The sequence below is a fragment of the Lagopus muta genome, chromosome 1 (genome assembly GCF_023343835.1).
Source record: "Lagopus muta isolate bLagMut1 chromosome 1, bLagMut1 primary, whole genome shotgun sequence".
In the NCBI taxonomy this organism is placed as follows: domain Eukaryota; kingdom Metazoa; phylum Chordata; class Aves; order Galliformes; family Phasianidae; genus Lagopus; species Lagopus muta.
The window spans coordinates 109,054,276-109,072,824 of record NC_064433.1 but is presented as its reverse complement, the minus strand read 5'-3'; the positions used below and the strand labels follow the sequence as shown (position 1 = coordinate 109,072,824).

General features: G+C 45.2%; 1 protein-coding gene across 1 annotated transcript; it reads left to right on the top strand.

The window, feature by feature from the left end:
- Positions 1 to 336: 336 nt before the first annotated feature.
- On the top strand, positions 337 to 13,150 carry SIK1 (salt inducible kinase 1). Its single transcript, XM_048955829.1, has 13 exons — positions 337 to 743; positions 1,391 to 1,507; positions 3,990 to 4,053; positions 4,253 to 4,414; positions 4,690 to 4,814; positions 4,929 to 5,052; positions 6,054 to 6,277; positions 6,509 to 6,658; positions 7,261 to 7,383; positions 7,635 to 7,857; positions 8,540 to 8,815; positions 9,331 to 9,562; positions 10,358 to 13,150. The coding sequence occupies exons 1-13, from the start codon at positions 591 to 593 to the stop codon at positions 10,776 to 10,778; spliced, it is 2,394 nt and encodes a 797-aa protein (XP_048811786.1). The 5' UTR covers positions 337 to 590; the 3' UTR covers positions 10,779 to 13,150.
- Positions 13,151 to 18,549: the final 5,399 nt, after the last annotated feature.

Below are 18,549 nucleotides of genomic sequence, written 5' to 3'. Positions count from 1 at the left end.
TGGGGGTGCGGGAGACCCAGGTGCCCCCTCCCTGCCTCCCTCCGCCCTGACGTCACCGCCCCCCCGTCGCCCAGGCGACGGCTCCATCAGCGCGCGCGTCAGCGCCGCCCGTTCCTTGGCAACGGCGCGGTGTCTCGCTCTCCTTCAGCCTCGCGCCTGGGCGCGCGTCTCTCTGGCGTCAAAGTGACGTCAATGGGCCCCGCTCTCGGCTTTCGGCGGTGGGCGGGGCCCCGCGCGGCGGAGAGAGGGGCGGAGGGGCGGGGGGACATCCCGCGTGCTCCCGCCCGCCCGCCCCCCGGCGCACACTCCCTCCTCCCTCTCTCCTTCCCTCCCTCCCTCCTTCACTCACTCACTCGCTCACTCACTCACTCGCTCACACCCCGCCACCGGCATCGCGGCGGCGACAGAGAGCCCGCCAGGTAGAGGCGGTTGCGGAGCGGCCGCCCGAGGCCGAAGGGGAAGAGCTGGGCTCCGGGGGATCCGCCGCGCCGTCCCCGTGCGAGCTGCGAGCGCCCGGGGGCGGCGCCGATGCTGCCGCCGCCGTGGTGAGTCGCGGCGCGGTGCCCTGTCGCCCGCCGCCCGCCTGAACCATGGTGATCATGTCAGAGTACGCCTCAGTGCCGGCTTCCAGCGCAGCCCAGCCGCGGCCCCTGCGGGTCGGCTTCTACGATATCGAGAGGACCTTGGGGAAGGGCAACTTCGCCGTGGTGAAGCTGGCCCGCCACAGGGTGACCAAGACCCAGGTGGGTACGGGGCCGAGCTGGAGGGTTTCTCTCCGCTTTACCTATAGATGTAGCGTAGAAATAAAGCGGAGCCCGCCGTTCGCAGAGAGCTGCCGAGTGCCTCCCTCTCTGCGAGTCCCAGCCGCGGAAACCCTCGCACCCTCTGAAGGCTTTGCACGTGTCAGGAGGGTCCCACGAGGGTGTTGGAGCCCCCCGTTGGCTCCCCGCGGGACCACCCCGTCCCGTTGCTTCGCTCCAAGAACAAAGAACTCGCCGTGTTCGTTTGCAGAGCGTTTCCCCGCGGCCGTGCAGCAGCGGTGTGGCACTGCGTGTCCCTATCGCCCTCTCCTAGAAGAAAAAAAATAAATACTCCCTTACAAGAACGTGTTTTTCGCTGGATTAAAAGATTTACCGAATTCCATCCAGCGCTGCCCTTCCGTAGTTCCCTTCGTTGTGTTGCATGCGATTGGAGCAGCTCGGGAAAACACCATCAGCTTTGGCCAGACCGTATCTAAAGTCCACCTTACGTGTGTTCTGTGAGCCTGTGCGTGGTTTTGCGTGTGGTGTTTTGGGGTCGTGCTCTTTCTCTCCCCATCGTAAGAAGCGTACCTTCTTTGTAATGCCAGCAGCTGTTTCATGTGATTACTATTATTTTTTTTAACCTGCAGGTCGCGATAAAAATAATAGACAAAACAAGGTTAGACCCCAGCAATCTGGAGAAGATTTATAGAGAAGTGCAGATAATGAAGCTTTTGAATCACCCCCACATTATCAAACTCTATCAGGTAAGAGGTCAGCTTTGAAGCACGGCATGCAGATGAGATATGCTGTCCTCTTGCATTTGGCTTTGCATGAAGTGTTTGCAGCGAGAATGCGAACTGAAAGAGTTTTTGGAGACTAAAGCTCATGTAAAGTGGGGGTTTTGTTCGTTTAAAGTTATCATTCTGGTACGCTTGTCAGTTTCTTGACAGAACAGTGAAAGAAGACTTGGGAAAGTGAAAAAAGTTTGTTTCAGATCAAGGAACAGGTTGTCAGAACTTGTAGAGTTAACTTGCCTTCCAAGCTCCTCTTCTGTATGTTTGGAAGACTGGGACTTCTCGCGTGCTTTTGATATGAGGAGGACTTAAACTCTCTAAGGGCAGCAGAGTAGCAGGCACAAAAGCTGGGCTTGCCATAAGTGAAAGCAAATTCAGCAATGAATAAACTCAAAAAGAAAAGACTTGGAAATATCAATATTGTAGAATATATGAGGAAATGACCCGTTTTGGTTTTTCTGTTCCAGTTCGCATAGTTTTGAAAATAAGTTTAAAAGATCTTTTCCTTTGTGGAGTTTCAAGGTGTTGAATTCTGATTTGGATTCATTCAGTTTCTGCGCTTTTGCTTTTGCCTTTTGGAGGGTATTAGAACAGTAAAAGTAAGCTTCTGCACAAACGTGTGGTGCAGCAGGCAGAGTGGCAGCTGCCTAGTGAGCGAGGGCTGCCTTGCAAATTTGGAGTCTTTGATCCAATTAGCGTTTGGTGTATGTTCCTCTTAATCATCTTAAATAACGCCATGCGGATTTAAGAAGATGAGGCATCACGGTCTTTCTGCACCTGGCCAGAAGGACAGAGGGGGAGAGGAATGGATTAAGAAATGAAGCAGCAGGTCTGAAATTGTGTGCGCTGTTGTACGCACAACTGTCAAGCTGTTATCTTACCGTTGGGTTGGTTGGCTTAATTAACATTCTCCTTGCTTGAAACGTGTAAGGCTGAGGAGCCTGTAGAACAGGTGTTTAGGCAAGGCATTGTTTTTCAACACCTTGACACGCGTGAATTGCTTTGCTGTTTACAGTATTAAACCATCCGAACAAAAATGATTTTTGCGTTACCGTCTGACGTCATTGCTGCCCATAGGATATGCCAAAACATTCTAACAGTTCTGTTGATTTCATTTCGGTGGAATGATGCGGGTGAAAATACTGTTTGGAAGCTGTTAGAAAAGCAGGTTAAATTCCATCTAGTTGAACCACTTCACTTGATTGAGCAAATGACGTTGGTAGTGGACCATAATTTCTTTTCAGCAAAGTTTTCTTCTCTTTGTTGCTGTAACTGATGCTTTACCTGTTTGGTGGAGGCTGAGAAGCAGGGATGGAATTAGATGGCATACCAACGTAGGGTGTGTGTTCTTGTATTATTTCATCATTGTTTTAGTTTCAGCACGGCGTCTTAATTTCATCCAGCTGGCATTTATCCCAGAACACTTTCCTTCGGTTTTTTAAACTGGGAACCTCTCTTCCTTTGCTCCTTTCTTGTTTGTTTTCATTTTGTGTCTGTGTGTACTTGTAGAGGGAAGGACAAGAGTATCCAAAAAAGGTTATGTGTTAGGAAGCTGGAAATTGCAGCCTTTGAAGTAGTATCGACTCTTGTTTGATTGTTAATATGTTGCGAGCCTCCTGCTTCCCAAACAAAATATTGATTCCCTGTGAGTCCTATTCCAGGGAAAGGTTATATTTCTGAAAGCTGAAATGTGACATTTAAGAGATGTGGCTTAGTAAATGAAGATGAATTCCAAAATGCTCAGTTTTGTTTGGGTTTAGTTTTGCTTTTTTTTTTTTTTTTCCTCCAAAGATGTGTCAGCTTCCTCTGACAATCACTGTTTTGCATGGTTTTGCACAGGGTTGGTAGTTGAATGTTGAGCAGCCCAGTGACAGCTGTTGATGTGCCTCAAGCACTGCAGTAACACCAACAACTACCTTTTTTCACTCACATGGGAGGCTTGCTGTGCCCCCAGCCAGCACCAAATGGGAGTGGGGTGTTTGGTAACACTTGTTAATTGTCTGAGTTGCAGGTATCTCCTGATCTGAGTGCATGCTAGGTGTGAAACAAAGATGGCTTTAAGTGAGCTTTGTGTCCTTGTGTGTTCAAAATAAGTCCAATGAGTTGGAAACCTGCATATGCATATTTTAACCAAAAAGGGAATTCAGGGAAGTACATAAAATCATGAAATGCTCGTCAGTTATCTTATGGAGATTACGTGGCATCATAATGGTAAGAGGAACAATACCATGGGAAGCCATTGTATGTTGTAGGCACAGAAGCATTGATTGGTTATCTTTTTCATTACCAGTTTGCTAGGAAGGAACATTGCAATGCAAAATTAGATGTCTTTACTGCCAGCTACTGTGGCAGATAAATAACTGAACCAATATATCTGAGAATAGTTTTAGGGAAATGAAAGTAACTGCAGAGGTCTGTGTTTCTTTAAGCATGTCCTCTCGTGTCTTGGCAGGTTATGGAGACAAAGGACATGCTTTACATTGTTACTGAGTTCGCTAAGAATGGAGAAATGTTTGGTAAGTTCTCATGGCAGTACCTCACAGTTCTTTAGATTTAAAGCTGGTGGCCATACTGTTGTCATTCCTGAGCAATATCTGTTTGGATTAAAAACCCAGAGTCGCTGTTGTCAGCTGTCAAACAGCAAGTGCAGCATTTGGAAGTCTACAGAATCATTTTTCAGGTATTTCTAACTCTTGTGACTCTTTTGTCTTGCAGATCATCTGACCTCCAATGGGCACTTGAGCGAAAGCGAAGCACGGAAGAAGTTCTGGCAGATTCTTTCAGCAGTGGAATACTGTCACAGCCACCACATAGTGCACAGGGATCTCAAAACAGAGAACCTTCTGCTAGATGCTAATATGAATATCAAATTAGCAGGTAATGAGAAATGCCTGGTTACTCTATAAATGGCGTTAGGCATGTGGTCAAATTCAGCCTCCTTAGCATAATCTCATAAATGTATTTGGAGTAACTGAAAGTGAACGTTACTGATATTTCTCCGAATATATCCTCTAGACAAAAGAGAATAGCTCAAATAGGTATGCAGAAAGCAAAGCAAAACACCTGCTTCCTTCCCTCTGTTTTCTGCTACTTCTAAACAGTTTGCATGTGGCTGAGTGATGTCTTACACCAGACTTCTACTTTCCTTCCAGACTTTGGCTTTGGAAACTTCTACAAGTCAGGAGAGCCACTCTCCACATGGTGTGGAAGCCCACCCTATGCAGCTCCAGAAGTTTTTGAAGGCAAGGAGTATGAAGGACCTCACCTTGACATATGGGTGAGTGTGATATTCCTTTGGAATTCCGTTTCACACTTTGTTATGGACTGTGAGCTTTGAAAACCATTGTTTCTATTGGAATCACTCATACTCTGTGCTGTTCTCTGTTGACAGAGCCTTGGAGTGGTGCTCTATGTCCTTGTCTGTGGTTCTCTGCCTTTTGATGGACCCAATTTACCAACTCTGAGGCAAAGAGTGCTAGAGGGGCGGTTCCGCATCCCATACTTCATGTCTGAAGGTACTTTGTTTTCAGATTCTTAATGTTAGAAAAGGAACTGAGAGTAAAGGAATAGCTGTCCTGTTCTTTCTTGAGGCAGTGTCCAGATGGTTCTGCAGCTGGCAATCACCTTGTCTTTGTGTCCAGTAATTTCTGTAGGGCAGCACTTAAGATCAGGGGCTGATTGTAGGTGGTTTCTTTTTCTGAGGTCTACTTTATGGTGTATCTAAAAAGCTCTCATTTCATTTCTTAAGAGTATTGCTTTAGATTACAAAAATTGAAGCCCTGGCTGTAGAAACAATCACTCACAAAAGAGAGAAAACAAGCTTTTAATGAGACTAGCCTGCAATGCTGAGGTGGGTGTAGTTCTGAGATATTCAAACTATGCAGAAAGGGTACGTTTCAGTGTGGCTTTGCTGCCAAGGAGAGCAGAAATAGTGAAGCTTAGCACTGTTTCTTGAATGCTTGCACTTGGACAGTCCGGTGAGAAAGAGGAGCTGAGAGGTATTATCAGCTCTCTCCGATTAGGATTTGAAAACAAATGAATATGCCTCTCTTCAATGGAATAATATCTTCTAAAGTCTGATCTTGATCAGTTTTAGCTATGTATGACTTTAATTCCCTGGCAGTAAACAAATAAGCAGTATGCTTGGACCAGGAGTTCATATTTTAACATGTACAGTAGTTCTTTGTAAATCCTAACCTATTTCAAGTGGATGTACCATAGTTAAACCTACATCCACTCAAAATTAGCCCCCTTGCAAGGTAGAGGGCAAACTGAAACCTACTTTTAGCCAATACAGTGCCATTTTGTTCAGTGACACGTTGCTTCTATGAAATATGTACTGCTCTTGTGCTGGTTTGGATATTTAGCAGTCAGACTCTGCATCAGCTGTTCAGAAAACTTTTAATTCCTGTTTTCACAGGCGTCAAATCCTGGTGGTGGGAAAGTTTCTTAGCAAATGCCTGGGTCTGAACTGGCCTTTTTACTCCTTGCTCATGAGTTTATCTTTGTCATCTAGACTGTGAAACACTAATCCGACGGATGTTAGTCGTAGACCCGACAAAGCGAATAACCATTTCCCAAATAAAGCAGCACAAGTGGATGCAAGCTGACCCATCCCTTCGACAGCAACAGTCCTTGTCCTTCTCCATGCAAAACTATAACTCCAACCTGGGTGACTACAATGAGCAGGTCCTTGGGATCATGCAAACGCTTGGCATTGACAGGCAGAGAACTGTTGAGGTGAGCAGTGCTTGTCCTTTCACAGTGTTTTCAGTGACTGCCAGAATGCCAGTGGTGCAGTCATGTATATTGTTCAGTGACTAGCCTTGATGCAGTTTCACAGTGTAGTAGAATCTTCCCTGCCCTTCTGAGTTTTCACTTGTTTTGTTGAGTACACAATTACGAAGTCTTAATAATGAGTTGTGGCTGCGTATCTTGAGTTATGTGTAACTGGGGTTCTTTGTATTCTAGTCTTTACAGAACAGCAGCTACAACCACTTTGCTGCCATTTATTACCTGCTCTTGGAGCGCCTCAAGGAGTATCGAAGCAGCCAGCTATCGAGTCGTCCAGCAACTGGCCGTCAGCAAAGGCCAAGGAGCTCCGAGATCAGCAATGCTGAGGTAAGGAAGGATGTTGTTTACCTGGGAGGGTGTATCTGTGGGCTCTTTTCTGCCGCTTTCTATGGCAGAAAAGATTGCAGCTTTGAGGCTTTTGAGAACCGATTGTGTCCTTTGATAGGACAGGCTACTATTCTTCAGCAGGATGCTGATTGATTGAGTACTAACTGTCTGTAGAGCATGATCCAGAGAATAGTTTGCCTCTGGTGCAAGTCAGTAATGAGCCAGATTCTCAGGCTTCTCGTGGAAATTTGCCTTCTCAGGCACGGATCAGTTACTCTTTTGTTATATGCCCTGTAGGATCCTCAGAAATACTCCATGATTCAGTTTGTGTGTTTCTTCTGACTTTTCCTAGCCCCTACCCCCTTTTAATTGTGCTTGGGTGCCTTTTCAAATTGTCCTGGCGGTTTAATAGTCTGACTTAGGAGAAGTACTTTGTGTTTGTGTTGGCACTGAAAGAGTAGCTTTGTTAATTTTGATAGAAAGTGCATGGAGAAGGCTTGCACAGAAGGTGTCTCTAAAATTCCTTGAACCTGCAATATTTGAAGAATCACGTGGAACAGCAGTGTATGTGATGGCTTCTGTGCATCTCTCTCTGCCTTCAGATGCCTCAGGACGGTCTCACTAGTGAAACCCTGCGATCATCTCTGCTTTACCAGCAACCTCAGAGTCTGATTCAACCATCTTTGCAGGCAGAAATGGACTGTGATGTGAATAATCCATTACAGGTGGGTGTTCTAAGCTGAACTGTGTGTAACCGCCTTTTCTGTTGTGGGTTTTCTTGTTTGTTTTTAAATTGTTCTGTTGATCTAAAAAAGATAGAGGTCGTGATAGTTGTTCTCTCCCTTGAATCTTTTGGCACTTGGGCATGGTGTTGTAGTAGCTTCTCAAACAGTACACCTTCTGAGGACACACCACAGGGCTCTGAAGAGCATCAAAACATAGAGAAAATAAATCTCTGAATTGACGTGTTTTGCAGCCTGTGTTTTTTCCTGTGGATCCCAACTTCAACGGGCTGTTTCGAAATCGCTCCATCTCCCCCAGCAGCCTATTGGAGACCACCATTAGTGAAGAAGTGAGGCAAGAGAAGGAGCTGGAAGATGAAATTAAGGCGTACGACCACCCCATCCGCATCCCTAGCAACACCAGCCGGAGGCACACGCTGGCTGAAGTCACTCACTTCTATCAGCATGCCCCTCCATGTAAGTCTGGGAGCAATGACGGTTGTCCTTAGTTAGAGGAAAATGATGGAGAAGGTGTGCCATAGCAGAAAAATTCCTGAGGGTATGTGCTGATTTTTAACTTGACTGAAGTAGGAAAACCCAGAGAAGAGGTCTCTACTCTGCCCCCTCTAGTTCTGACTTCTCATAAATAAGCATGGCCCTTCAGGAGGAGACACAGTACTGTTATATTTCATCTAGATCTTTCAGAGGGGGCATTCTCACAAGCGGGACATAACTCTTCTCTGTTTGTTTCCACTGTTTTACTGTGTGTATGGTGTTATGCTTGACTTGGGGAAAAAAAAGTCATGGCTAACTGTATCTAACTGTATTGGGTACACATCCAGACCCCTTGAACTAAGTAAGCAAACAAAAATGCTCACAAAAGAAATATCTTATGTTGGAACTTTCATGCTAGAAAATGTTGCATGTCTGAGAGTTATTGGCAGAGCTCTGCCAGCTGGGCAGGAGCCCAACATAGGTTATTTGTCAGTGACCATGTACTGGAGTCAGGCCCTGTGACAGCGTAAGTTGCTGGACATCTCTCTGACTTGCAGCTGCTTATTAGTGCCAGTGTAGGTGGGCAGAATGCTCTGATGTCACGTTTGTTCCTTCCTGTACTCATCTTGGGAATGCTCTTTCTGTCCTTCCTTCCCCTCTGCAGGTATAGTCATTTCCTCCTCAGCAAGCCCCACAGAGGGAACTAGTTCAGACAGCTGCCTTACTTCATCTTCAAATGACAGCTCAGTGGCCCTGAGCAACTGTTTGGCAGGTCAAGTAATGACGGGGAGCCCAGCCACAGCTAGGATGACATCACCCTTCCTAGCTTCTCAGTCTGACGCTCCGGTGTTACAAGCCCAGGGCTGCATGGGAGGTGCTTCTCTCCTGCCTGTCAGCTTCCAAGAAGGAAGACGAGCATCTGATACCTCATTAACTCAAGGTAACTCCTTCCTTGCAATATCCCAGCAATAAAGCACCCTTGTAGTTGCTACTAGAAAAGGGTCGCTTTCTTGCCTGTGTTGGGATTACACTGAGGCTGCCTGGATATTCTGCCTCATGTACTTGTGGTTCCTGAGGAGGGTGCTGAGGTTGGGAGGCTGTCGCATACAGCTTCGGCATGCCCATGAAGATGTTTCTGCTGCTGTGAGTGGGATGGCAAGCTCCACCCTTCTCCTAAAATACGGAATGCTCATCGTGTTTTATAGCAGCTTTGTCCTTTGCTCCGTATATGTCCATCTAAACAAGAGTGCAGCTGTCCCAAACCCTGTTCCATCACATCAATTTTACTCTGTCCATCAAGCAGAGATACAAACGTAAACTGAAGGATCACGGTTTCTTCCAGTGCAGTGCTCACGTAAATGAAAGCAGCTGCCCAGAAAGGCTGATCTGTAAAGTAGGCTCTCAGTCAAATGCTAAGAAGGATTAAAGTGCATTTCTTCTCCTCATGTCCCACAGGCTTGAAGGCTTTTAGGCAGCAGCTGCGGAAGAACGCTCGAGCCAAAGGGTTTCTCGGCTTGAATAAAATCAAAGGCTTTGCTCGGCAGGTGTGTCAGTCCTCCTCATCTCGGGCAGCAAGGAGTGCCATGAGCCCTTTCCAACACGCACAGCCGAACACCTGCATCTACAGCAGCAGTGGGAGCAACAGAGAGGGAAGAAACCTTCTGGAGGAAGTGCTACAACAGCAGAGGTGAGAAGCTGACCTAGAGGAGTTTTGCTATTTTTCTTGGGGTTGTTTTGGTTAAGGGCAAAGGAGGAGGAGTAAATGCAGCAAAATGGGTTGGGGAGTTTGGTCACTTTCCTCTCAGCTTTGCTGTGTGGCAGCAGCTAAACTGTTTAGCTTTCTTTGTGGGTTCCTGCACTGGCACGTGTAACATAGGACGTGCGTTTCCGCTTAAAAAGCTCCATGTCCAAGTATTTGGAGGTCACTGGACAGAGAAGCAGTTTGGTGCTGTGGGGGAAAACATTACTTTTCTCCATTGCAAGCTGTGTTTTTCTTTGTTAGGTTTGGGAATTATTTCTTTCCTCTTCTGCCTCCTGTAATTGTCCCATGGCAAGGAAATGAGACCTTGTAATTTGGAAAAGTTACAGCCCACAAAAGAGGCACAGTCCAGTGGCCTCAAATGTCGTGTGCAATGGCACCTCTTCATTCCCATAGAAGCAAGATGGAAAATAGAGCATCCGGTCTATCTGCATACATTGTCTATAAAACATCTACTATTAGCTGGCCAAATTATGGCCAGATAAAATTCTAGTGGTAGTTTCTAGCTTCAGTGTGGGGAAAAACCAAGAGAAAACATGCTGATCTGGCATGGCAGTCACTTTAATCGTACTGTCTGGGTAGGGTGAGATTCCTCAGAAAGGAGGAAATGAAGGGGAAAGTTAGAATCGGGAGTAAAGGTAGGGGCAGGAGATAGTAGGAAGGAAAACTTGAAGCCTTTCTAGCATTGTGAGTTAACATCTTCCATCCTTGGACTTTGTTCAGAATACTCCAGCTTCAGCATCACCAGCTACTCCAGCCAGCTTGTCCCCAGACTTCTCAAGCATCTGCGACAAATGGCCTCCCCCCCTCTGATAACGCAGGTACCTGCAAAGCCTCCAATTCTCTTCTGTTGTCAGAGCTACAAAGAGAGAACTCATTTGAGCTGGCCTTTGCTGGCAACAGCCAACTGCTCCAACCTCATTTCTTTGGTGTCAGCGTGTCACCGGTGTCCTCAGCAGCTCACCTCCTAGACACTCACCTGTATATCAGCAGCAACGTCTCTCCGGTCGGCACCACCTTCTCTCAGCAACAGAGTTTCTCTGCTCAGTCTCCGAGCTACGATGCTGTCGCTTTGCAGCACGGGGATTGTGAGATGGAGGACTTGACTTCCAACCAGCTAGGGAAGTTTGTCCTGGTCAAATGAGAGCTCTGGCTGCTACAGCTCACGCTGCTCTTTTTACAAAGAACTTGCACCGCTGTTCCATGGCATGCATAGGTCCGTGGCTGGCTGGTGTTGTGTGGATGAGTGACTCTCAGAAGCAATAAATTTTGAAGTATGTGAAGAGGCTGTCTGGCTCCGAAAGCTAGCAACTTTATAGAACTGAAACAAGCAATATGTATGTCTTTTTGCTTCTACTATTCTTGCACTGAACAAATACGAATAGAAACTTTTTTTTTTTTTTTAAAAGGAAAAATAATGATGGGGGAAGATGGGTGGGGCATTTGTGGGGACAGGGAGGGATGTGGTTGGGGAAGAAGTCTTCGGTACTGTACTCAAGTCAGACCAATACAGCTCTGCTGTTATGCAAGATTAGCAGCTGTCGGTAGTGGTGACACAGCAGGGAGAGGCTTTTCAAAGAAGGGACCAGAGCCTCCCTCTTTCACAATATTCATTTATGGGTTTGTGAAGATGATTACCTCTTTTAAAGAAAATAAACAGAAAACCAGTGGCATGCAACATTATGCATTCATAGAAGACAAAAATGGAAGCATTGCCATTTGTGGGGTTGTTTTTTTTTTTTTCCTCCTGTTAACACTCATTTTGTTTTAAAGGAACCAACATCCCCATTCCGCATCTCCCAGATATGTATACTTTAAATGAAAACTGTGAACTTTCTGCTTGATGTCAGCTAGAAAACCTTTTTTTTTAAGAAAAAGAAAAGCCAACAACCAAACAGCATTCTAATTAGCACAGAAGCAAGTAATCTCTTGAAAATGCATCCTTTGATATCAGGATCTAAATTACAGACTGTCTGGTGTTCTGCAGGGCTGGTGTGTGTGTGTGTGTGTGTGTGTGTGTGTGTGTGTGTGTAAGCACATGCACACATGCATGTATTCTGTTGGTCTAAATAATCTTTTGGTCTCTTTTGATAAATGCTGAGGTTTTTTTGTATTCCTGCAGAGGCACCGAGGAGGGAGCTCTTATTACCGGTGGGGTGATGGGAAGCATTTTCCTTTTAAAAAGCCCTCCTGGAGATTGCCTACAGAGTTGTCTGAAGGGTATTTCTTAGCGCTGCACATTGTTATTTCCGCTGCTAATTATGTTTTTATGCATTTCATTATCAGGGTCCAAATAGAACTGACTCTTGGGGAAATGTGCAATATTGAGGTTATAATTATATACTGACAAAGACAAAAGGAATAGGCTAGAACAGAATTCTGCTTTAACAGAGTACAGCTATTTCTGAACAAAACTGTATTAAAAGCAAGTAAAACAGCACAATCTTTGGGTGTTTGTTTTTGGCTGGTTTGTTTTTAGCATATTAGCAAAATGAGGTTTTGGATTAGGTAGGTTTTTGGTTTTTTTTTGTATGGTTTTTAATGCTGTATATGTATATAAATAGGAAGCAGAAAACTATGTAACACTAGTTATTTTTTATATTTTGTAATAAGCTTCTATTGTGTTTCTGGTATAACCCCAGCTCCCTCCCAAGGCAGAGCATGACTTCTGTTGCTGTCAATAGAAGATGTGCTTAGGTGTAGAGGGGAGCCCAAGCCATGCCCTTACAGCAGTGAGTAGGGCAGGGTGTTCCAGCTTTAGAAGCAGGTGAGCAAACAGTGAGCCAGTTCAGCTGGAAGTTGCATTCAGGAAATAGCTGCATTTTGTCTAAATGCTTCAAGGACCCATCTCCCTCGTGTGACACAGGGTGCCTTCAAGTTACCTTGGCTTTGTGCAACCTGCAGTATTACACATTTACAAATAATATAGATACCTGTTTTTTGTTTTTTGGTTTTTTTTGTTTGTTTTTTTTAATTAAAAAAAGCCAAAGATTGACCAGATTAATTAATGGGAGTAGGAATGGCTGAAGATGTCACGTGGCTTTGTCTGTGGCTCTCCATAAACAACCTCTTTATCTGTGTGTAGTATCAGTTTGTCTATACTGGTGCATCTCCAGTTTGCTGCTGCAGCTACGTGGTCTGGAAGCTTCAACATGAGAGAAAATTGCTTGAGTAGAATATCTGAATGAGCGGTGCCTTGCAGCAGAGAAAACACCAAAGTCTCACTTTAAATTATAGTGATTTAAAAACAAAAAAAGCAAACAATAACAAAAAAACCCAACCAAATGAACATGGAGATGGCTGGAGAGGAGGGTGAGAAGAAGCCAGAACGTCACAAAGCAGCAACTTTGCCTTCAGTTTTGTAAGGGGTAGCGCACAGACTGAAAACACAGATTTTTTTCCTCTTTGATATTTGTTCTGTTTAAATGCCATGGATCAAAAGGCCACAGATTCTTTTGTTTCCTGTCCTAAGCAATGACAAGCACTTTACTTTCATAGTATTTTTTTTTTTTTTTTCCAATTGCTGTAGAACCTCTTTGGATTTCTTGCTGGAACAGAAAGAGGTCATTTTAAAAAATTTGGGTTTTGGTGGTTTTTTTGTTTGTTTTGTAGATATCTTGACAGTGCTGTTCTGCAGACTGCAATGCAATAGGGTATTTAAAGACACTACATGATTGGTTTAATTAAGATGTATAGTTTATTTTTTATCATGACTGAACAATCATTTTATTTCTTATGTTAAAATGAGAGATGTACACCAAAATGATTAGTCTGTGTTTTATTTAATATTTAAATAAAAAATGTTTTAAAATCACTGTCTTGCATATGGTTGGATGGAGTTCTTTCCCCTGCTGCTCTCTACACTGCAGCAGGAGCTCCAGCTCTGCGTAGTTAAGATTCATTTTAAAGCTTGAGTCCACAGGACATTACTGGCACTGGGCATTACTGGCACTTCCTATTATGTACTAAATGAAGAGGAATGGCTGGCTCAAAAATCTGATAATGGGATATTGAGCCTTTCACTGGTAGGCAATCTGTCTGAATCTAACCCAAGTCTGTAGTAATCGGGTTATAAAATCTGACAGCTAGAGAGGTCTATGGAGTGAAAATGGTCAAGCATAGTTTAGTCATTACCGGATGAGCAATCCATCCGTGTCACCTTCATCTAAAAGAGGCCTCAGCCAGATTAAGGCACTGAGGGGGAAAAAACTACAGCAAGGGAAGCAGAGGTTCTGAGGGTGATGGCATTTCTCCTTCCAGCTGCAAAGACAAGTGCAGGGGTACCTGCTGCAGCCAGGCTGTGCCCCGCATTGCCTTCGCAGCAGGCTGCCTACTTGCAGGCTGCAGCACGGATGCACTCAACAGACTAAAACTGAAAAACCTCCTGACTTAAATAGAAGATCAGTCTGCTCCCACAGGAGGTGAGAAAGCAGAGTTAGGAAGCTCACAGGTACTGTCAGGGAGGTGGCTGTCCTGCATGTGTTTTCCTAGGGTTGTGTTTTCTGCGTGGCTGCATCCAAAGTGAGGATTTTCACAACTATGAAAAAACAACAGAGATGCTTTTAATTATTTCTGCCTTGCTTTTATTATGACCCGGCTTAAGAACTACACCAGCTGCTATTTTCACAAGGTTCTCAGGGCTATTTTAAACCCCGGCAATTCTGTGAGTTCTTAGAATGTTGCTTCTTAATGGACAAAAATCAATGCAATTCCACCAGCTTGTGCCAACATAACTGACCCTTGGGTATAGAAGGATCTGACAGCATCATGATTTCTTGGAAATGGCAGGGAAAATCAGAACAAAGAAAACGTGGAACTCTGGACTCAGTTTCCATGTGTACACAGTTTCACTCTCGGTGCTTTAGTCACCATCTTCCAGCCTTTCCTCTGACATTTGTCTCTGACCCTGCTTACCATGTTTGGTTTTGTCCTCAATCTCTCTCCAGATGTTGCACTGCTTTACTTCATTTCTCACAATACAACTCCATACCTAGTGTTTTCCTCTCTTTTCTTGTCTGGAATTGATGTTTTGTTCCCCCTCTTTCAGGTGGAGCTTTAACACAGCCCCTAAAGTGAATGACCAAACCTTGTTGTTTTGTTTTCTGTGTTTTTGTTTGTTTAAAGGAAGTGCTTGGAGCTGGCAGGAGATGCCAGGCTGGTAGCAATGAAAAACACAGGCTGCTTTTTCATAGAGCAAGTCGAGCACAAGTTGCAAGCCCAGTCCTTTGGTGCCATTGTGATCCGGCCACAGGAGACAGAAGCTCCCCTGCCCCTCTCCTCCTGCCCACTGCCAGGTGAAGCACGATCCATCCCAGAGCCACCACCTTCCTGTTGGCTGTGCTGTAGGAGGAAGTTTTTCACGCAGAGGGTGGTGACACTGAAACAGGTTGCCCAAGGTGGTTATGGATGCCCCATGCAGTTCCCTTGAATGGAGGCATTCAAGGCCAGGCTGGATGTGGCTCTGGGCAGCCTGGTCTGGTGGTTAGCAGCCCTGCACATAGCAGGAGGGTGGAAACTACATGATCATTGTGGTCCTTTTCAACCCAGGCCAATCTGTGACTCTATTATTCTATGATCCTGGCCTGTGTCAGCTGGAAAAGGAGATGTATCAGAAAGGAGAGCAGCTGAGCTCACAAAATGTTGGTACATGAGATGGAAAGCGATCGGTGCTTCCGTTTCACTCATCCTGAAAAGTGAGAATAAGGCACACCTCATGCAATGAAGGAGAATTAATTTAAGAACTAACAGAAGGAAATGTGTGCCCCAGGAGGACACTGCTTCAAGTATGGCTGCTGGCTTATTTCATGGCTGCTAACTACTTTCAGCGGTGACAGTTAAATCAATGATAAAGATAATCCACTGTCATGGTTTATGGATTTAGCAGTGCATCTGTGCGAGATCAAGAAAGGGCTGGTCTTTGGTACAGCCTGCCAGGGGCACGATAGATAGATTTTTGGGACAGAAATGCCTTTCTCCCAAGGCATCAAATATTAGTGCGTGCCAAAGGCAAAATGTTCACACAGGGTAAACAGACTTGACCATCACCTGCAATATATTCTGGCTTCTTAATATACATTTTATGTCATATATAACATATTAAGCAGTGTCAGTGCCCCAGACCAAAAGCACAGCTACTCAGCTCATTTTAGAGGCAGGCTCCTAGGATAAGGGCAAGTACAGTGCAATCTCTCTGTGGTATTACCAGCCCAGTAGCAAGTGAACTGCAGTTTAAGGAATTGACTGGCATCTGAGTCACTGTGTTCAACAGCTGCAGATGGGTGAAGCCTCCAAGGATTTGGCTAACCCTTTTTGGAATTCTTTTGTATTTCTGGCCTCCAGAGTGCCCTGTGACAATGAGTATCATCATTCAATTTTCCATGGTGTGAAAGACTTTTTGTATTAGGCCTGCAGTCCAACAGATTGGCTTGTGCTCCCTTTCTCTTGCTGTAGAAGATACAAAGAGTAAAGTTCTCCTGTTCACATCTGCATGCTGCTCATAAGCTGATGGGACCTCTTGTATCCATCCCATCACTGTAGAGGTGAGGTGACCAAGCAGAATACTGCTATACTTAGTTTGTCTGTCCATGGAAACGCTGCACATTTCTGTGCAATGTTTTCTGTATCCTCACCAATTCTTCATCCTCTAGATGTGCAGAGCTGCCCCTGTTTCTGGGGCATGAACACAGAAGAAGTGGTCTTGTTTGTATTCCTTGCTCGTTCTACACTAATCCCCAAAGCTCTTATTTGCCTTGCTGACAACTGTTGAGCAGAGAGCTGGAGTTTTCAGCAAACTTAGTGACACTGAGCTTTCCAGCCAGGCATGTTGATTTAGAGTCCCTGATGGACTTTTTATGGCTAAGGTTGGTGTTCTCTGTGGCACTCGCTTTGTATTTACTGCTGGTGTACCGCAGAAGTCATTTTCTTAACTTTATATTCAATTTTCTGAGCTCATTGCATCTCCTTGCAATTGGATCACTTATGACTGCACCAAGTTGCCCAAGTCTTGATACTAATGGGCTGCTGATACTCGACCTCTCGCTCTGCAGAATGTACTCCCTCTTGTTGTATCACATTTATCTGCAAATCCAGCTATTCTGCTCTTCGTGACAGTTTGTATCATTTGCCTTTCACGGACGCCCAGCTTTCCAGCCCACAGGTCTCTGGATGACCTCTAAAAGCCCTTTTTAAAAATGAATGTGACGTTTCACCTTCAGCTCCCGTGGTGCCACGCCATTTCAACAGCTATTGTGGTATTGTACTGAATAGGTCAGCGGTTTCAAGTCTTTGTTCCCTCAGAGTTCTCGAGTGAAAGTGTCTGCTCTTAGTGATCTGCTACTGTTATTTTTATTGCTTTATCCCCAGATCTGCTATACTGACACTTCAATTTTGGACAGTTTCTGAAGCCCATTGCCTGTGGAGCCAGCTACCGGTGTGGGGCAGAGTGGCCCACCCTCAAATGGATGAATGAGTCTTGACCAAGCCATGCAGACCATGTTGTCCTTTTTGCTCCTTGCAAGTGGGTAACAAGGCAGTGACAACAAGGGTGGACATCAGTGAGTACCTGGGTCAGTGCCATGGTCCCTGCGTTATGCACTTACAAGATCACAGAATCATGTAGTAGGAAAGGACACACAGGGATCATTAAGACCAGCTCCGGGCTCCACACAGCACTACCCTAACCCAATCCTATGTCTGAGAGCACTGTCCAGATGCTCCTTGAACTCCAGCACTGGTGGCCATGCCCACAGCCCCGTGCATCCCGTTCCATGCCCACTGCCCTGTGGTGCAGCCCCTTTCCCTGACCCCCAGCTGCCCTCCCCTGATGCAGCTCCACGCCGTTCCCTCGGGCCCTGTCGCTGTCACCAGAGGGACCAAATGGCAAGGCCTTTCTCCCTTTGCTGTGTTTAAAGAGAAGCAGACTAAATTTATGGATTGCTTCCTCAGTGATGTGAGCTGGCTTTGCTAAATCAAAATGAATACAGCAGCACTGCTTTATGATACAGATGCAATTAGCAGCACATTAAAGCTCTGACCTCCACAGCCAGGCAATTTCATCCTTTGTTTCTTCAGCCACTGAGGCAGCAAAATTAGATGCATTGTTTTTGACAGAGCTTTTCCCAAACGAGGCTAGGTCTCATCTTTACTTTTCCTGTGCTGTACTTCCCTATTCACTCACACCGGTCAGCTGCTTTTTGGCAGTCCTTGGCTTATTTTGTGACAACTGAAATATCTTCTAGCTGTAGGTGTCCCTGTTCATTGCAGAGGAGTTGGACCAAATGACCTTTAAATATCCCTTCCAACTCAAATGATTCTATGATTCTATGATCTTAGTCAAGAGCCAGGAAGGATCATAGAAGTCCTAACCAAGAGCTCACTGCTATCCTTGCTGATCATTTACGTCACTTTTGCTGGTAAAGGAGCCTTGTGATTTGGTGAGCTCTTCTACACCATCAGGAGGCATGCAGTGCTCTGGACTGTCACGCAGCCCATGTCCCAGCCACTTGCTGCACTTACAAACAGATCTCCTCTGGCAAGCTGCATCTTGCAAAAATTGAGCTTTAAATGCCTATGTTCATGCCAGATGGAAAACAAAGATAAATAAGCAAACCATCTGATTTTAGCTGCTTTGTCCTGCTTGCCTAACATCTGCAAACAGCTCTTCTATTTGCTGGGATATATAGCCACACTTTCTGTTCTTTGCACTGAGTGAAGATAGTTGTGCAGGGGTGAACTAAGCATCTTATTTGTTTTTCCTGCTCACCCCTTGTATGGTAGCAAATGCTTTTACTGAAAACATAAAATTAGATTTCCAGGAACACTTATGCACACGCCTTTAAAATGCATTTTCCATGAACATTTTAGCTTTCTGTTCATGGAAAGTGAGCACAGCAGGAACAAGGACACAGAACCACCAA

What these genes read in the sequence shown, in the direction of transcription:
- SIK1 (XM_048955829.1), top strand. Translation starts at nt 591, where the DNA reads ATGGTGATCATGTCAGAGTACGCCTCAGTGCCGGCTTCCAGCGCAGCC. An exon ending in ACAGGGTGACCAAGACCCAG is followed by an intron (nt 744 to 1,390) that starts GTGGGTACGGGG and finishes TTTAACCTGCAG; the next exon opens with GTCGCGATAAAAATAATAGA. An exon ending in TAAGAATGGAGAAATGTTTG is followed by an intron (nt 4,054 to 4,252) that starts GTAAGTTCTCAT and finishes TTTGTCTTGCAG; the next exon opens with ATCATCTGACCTCCAATGGG.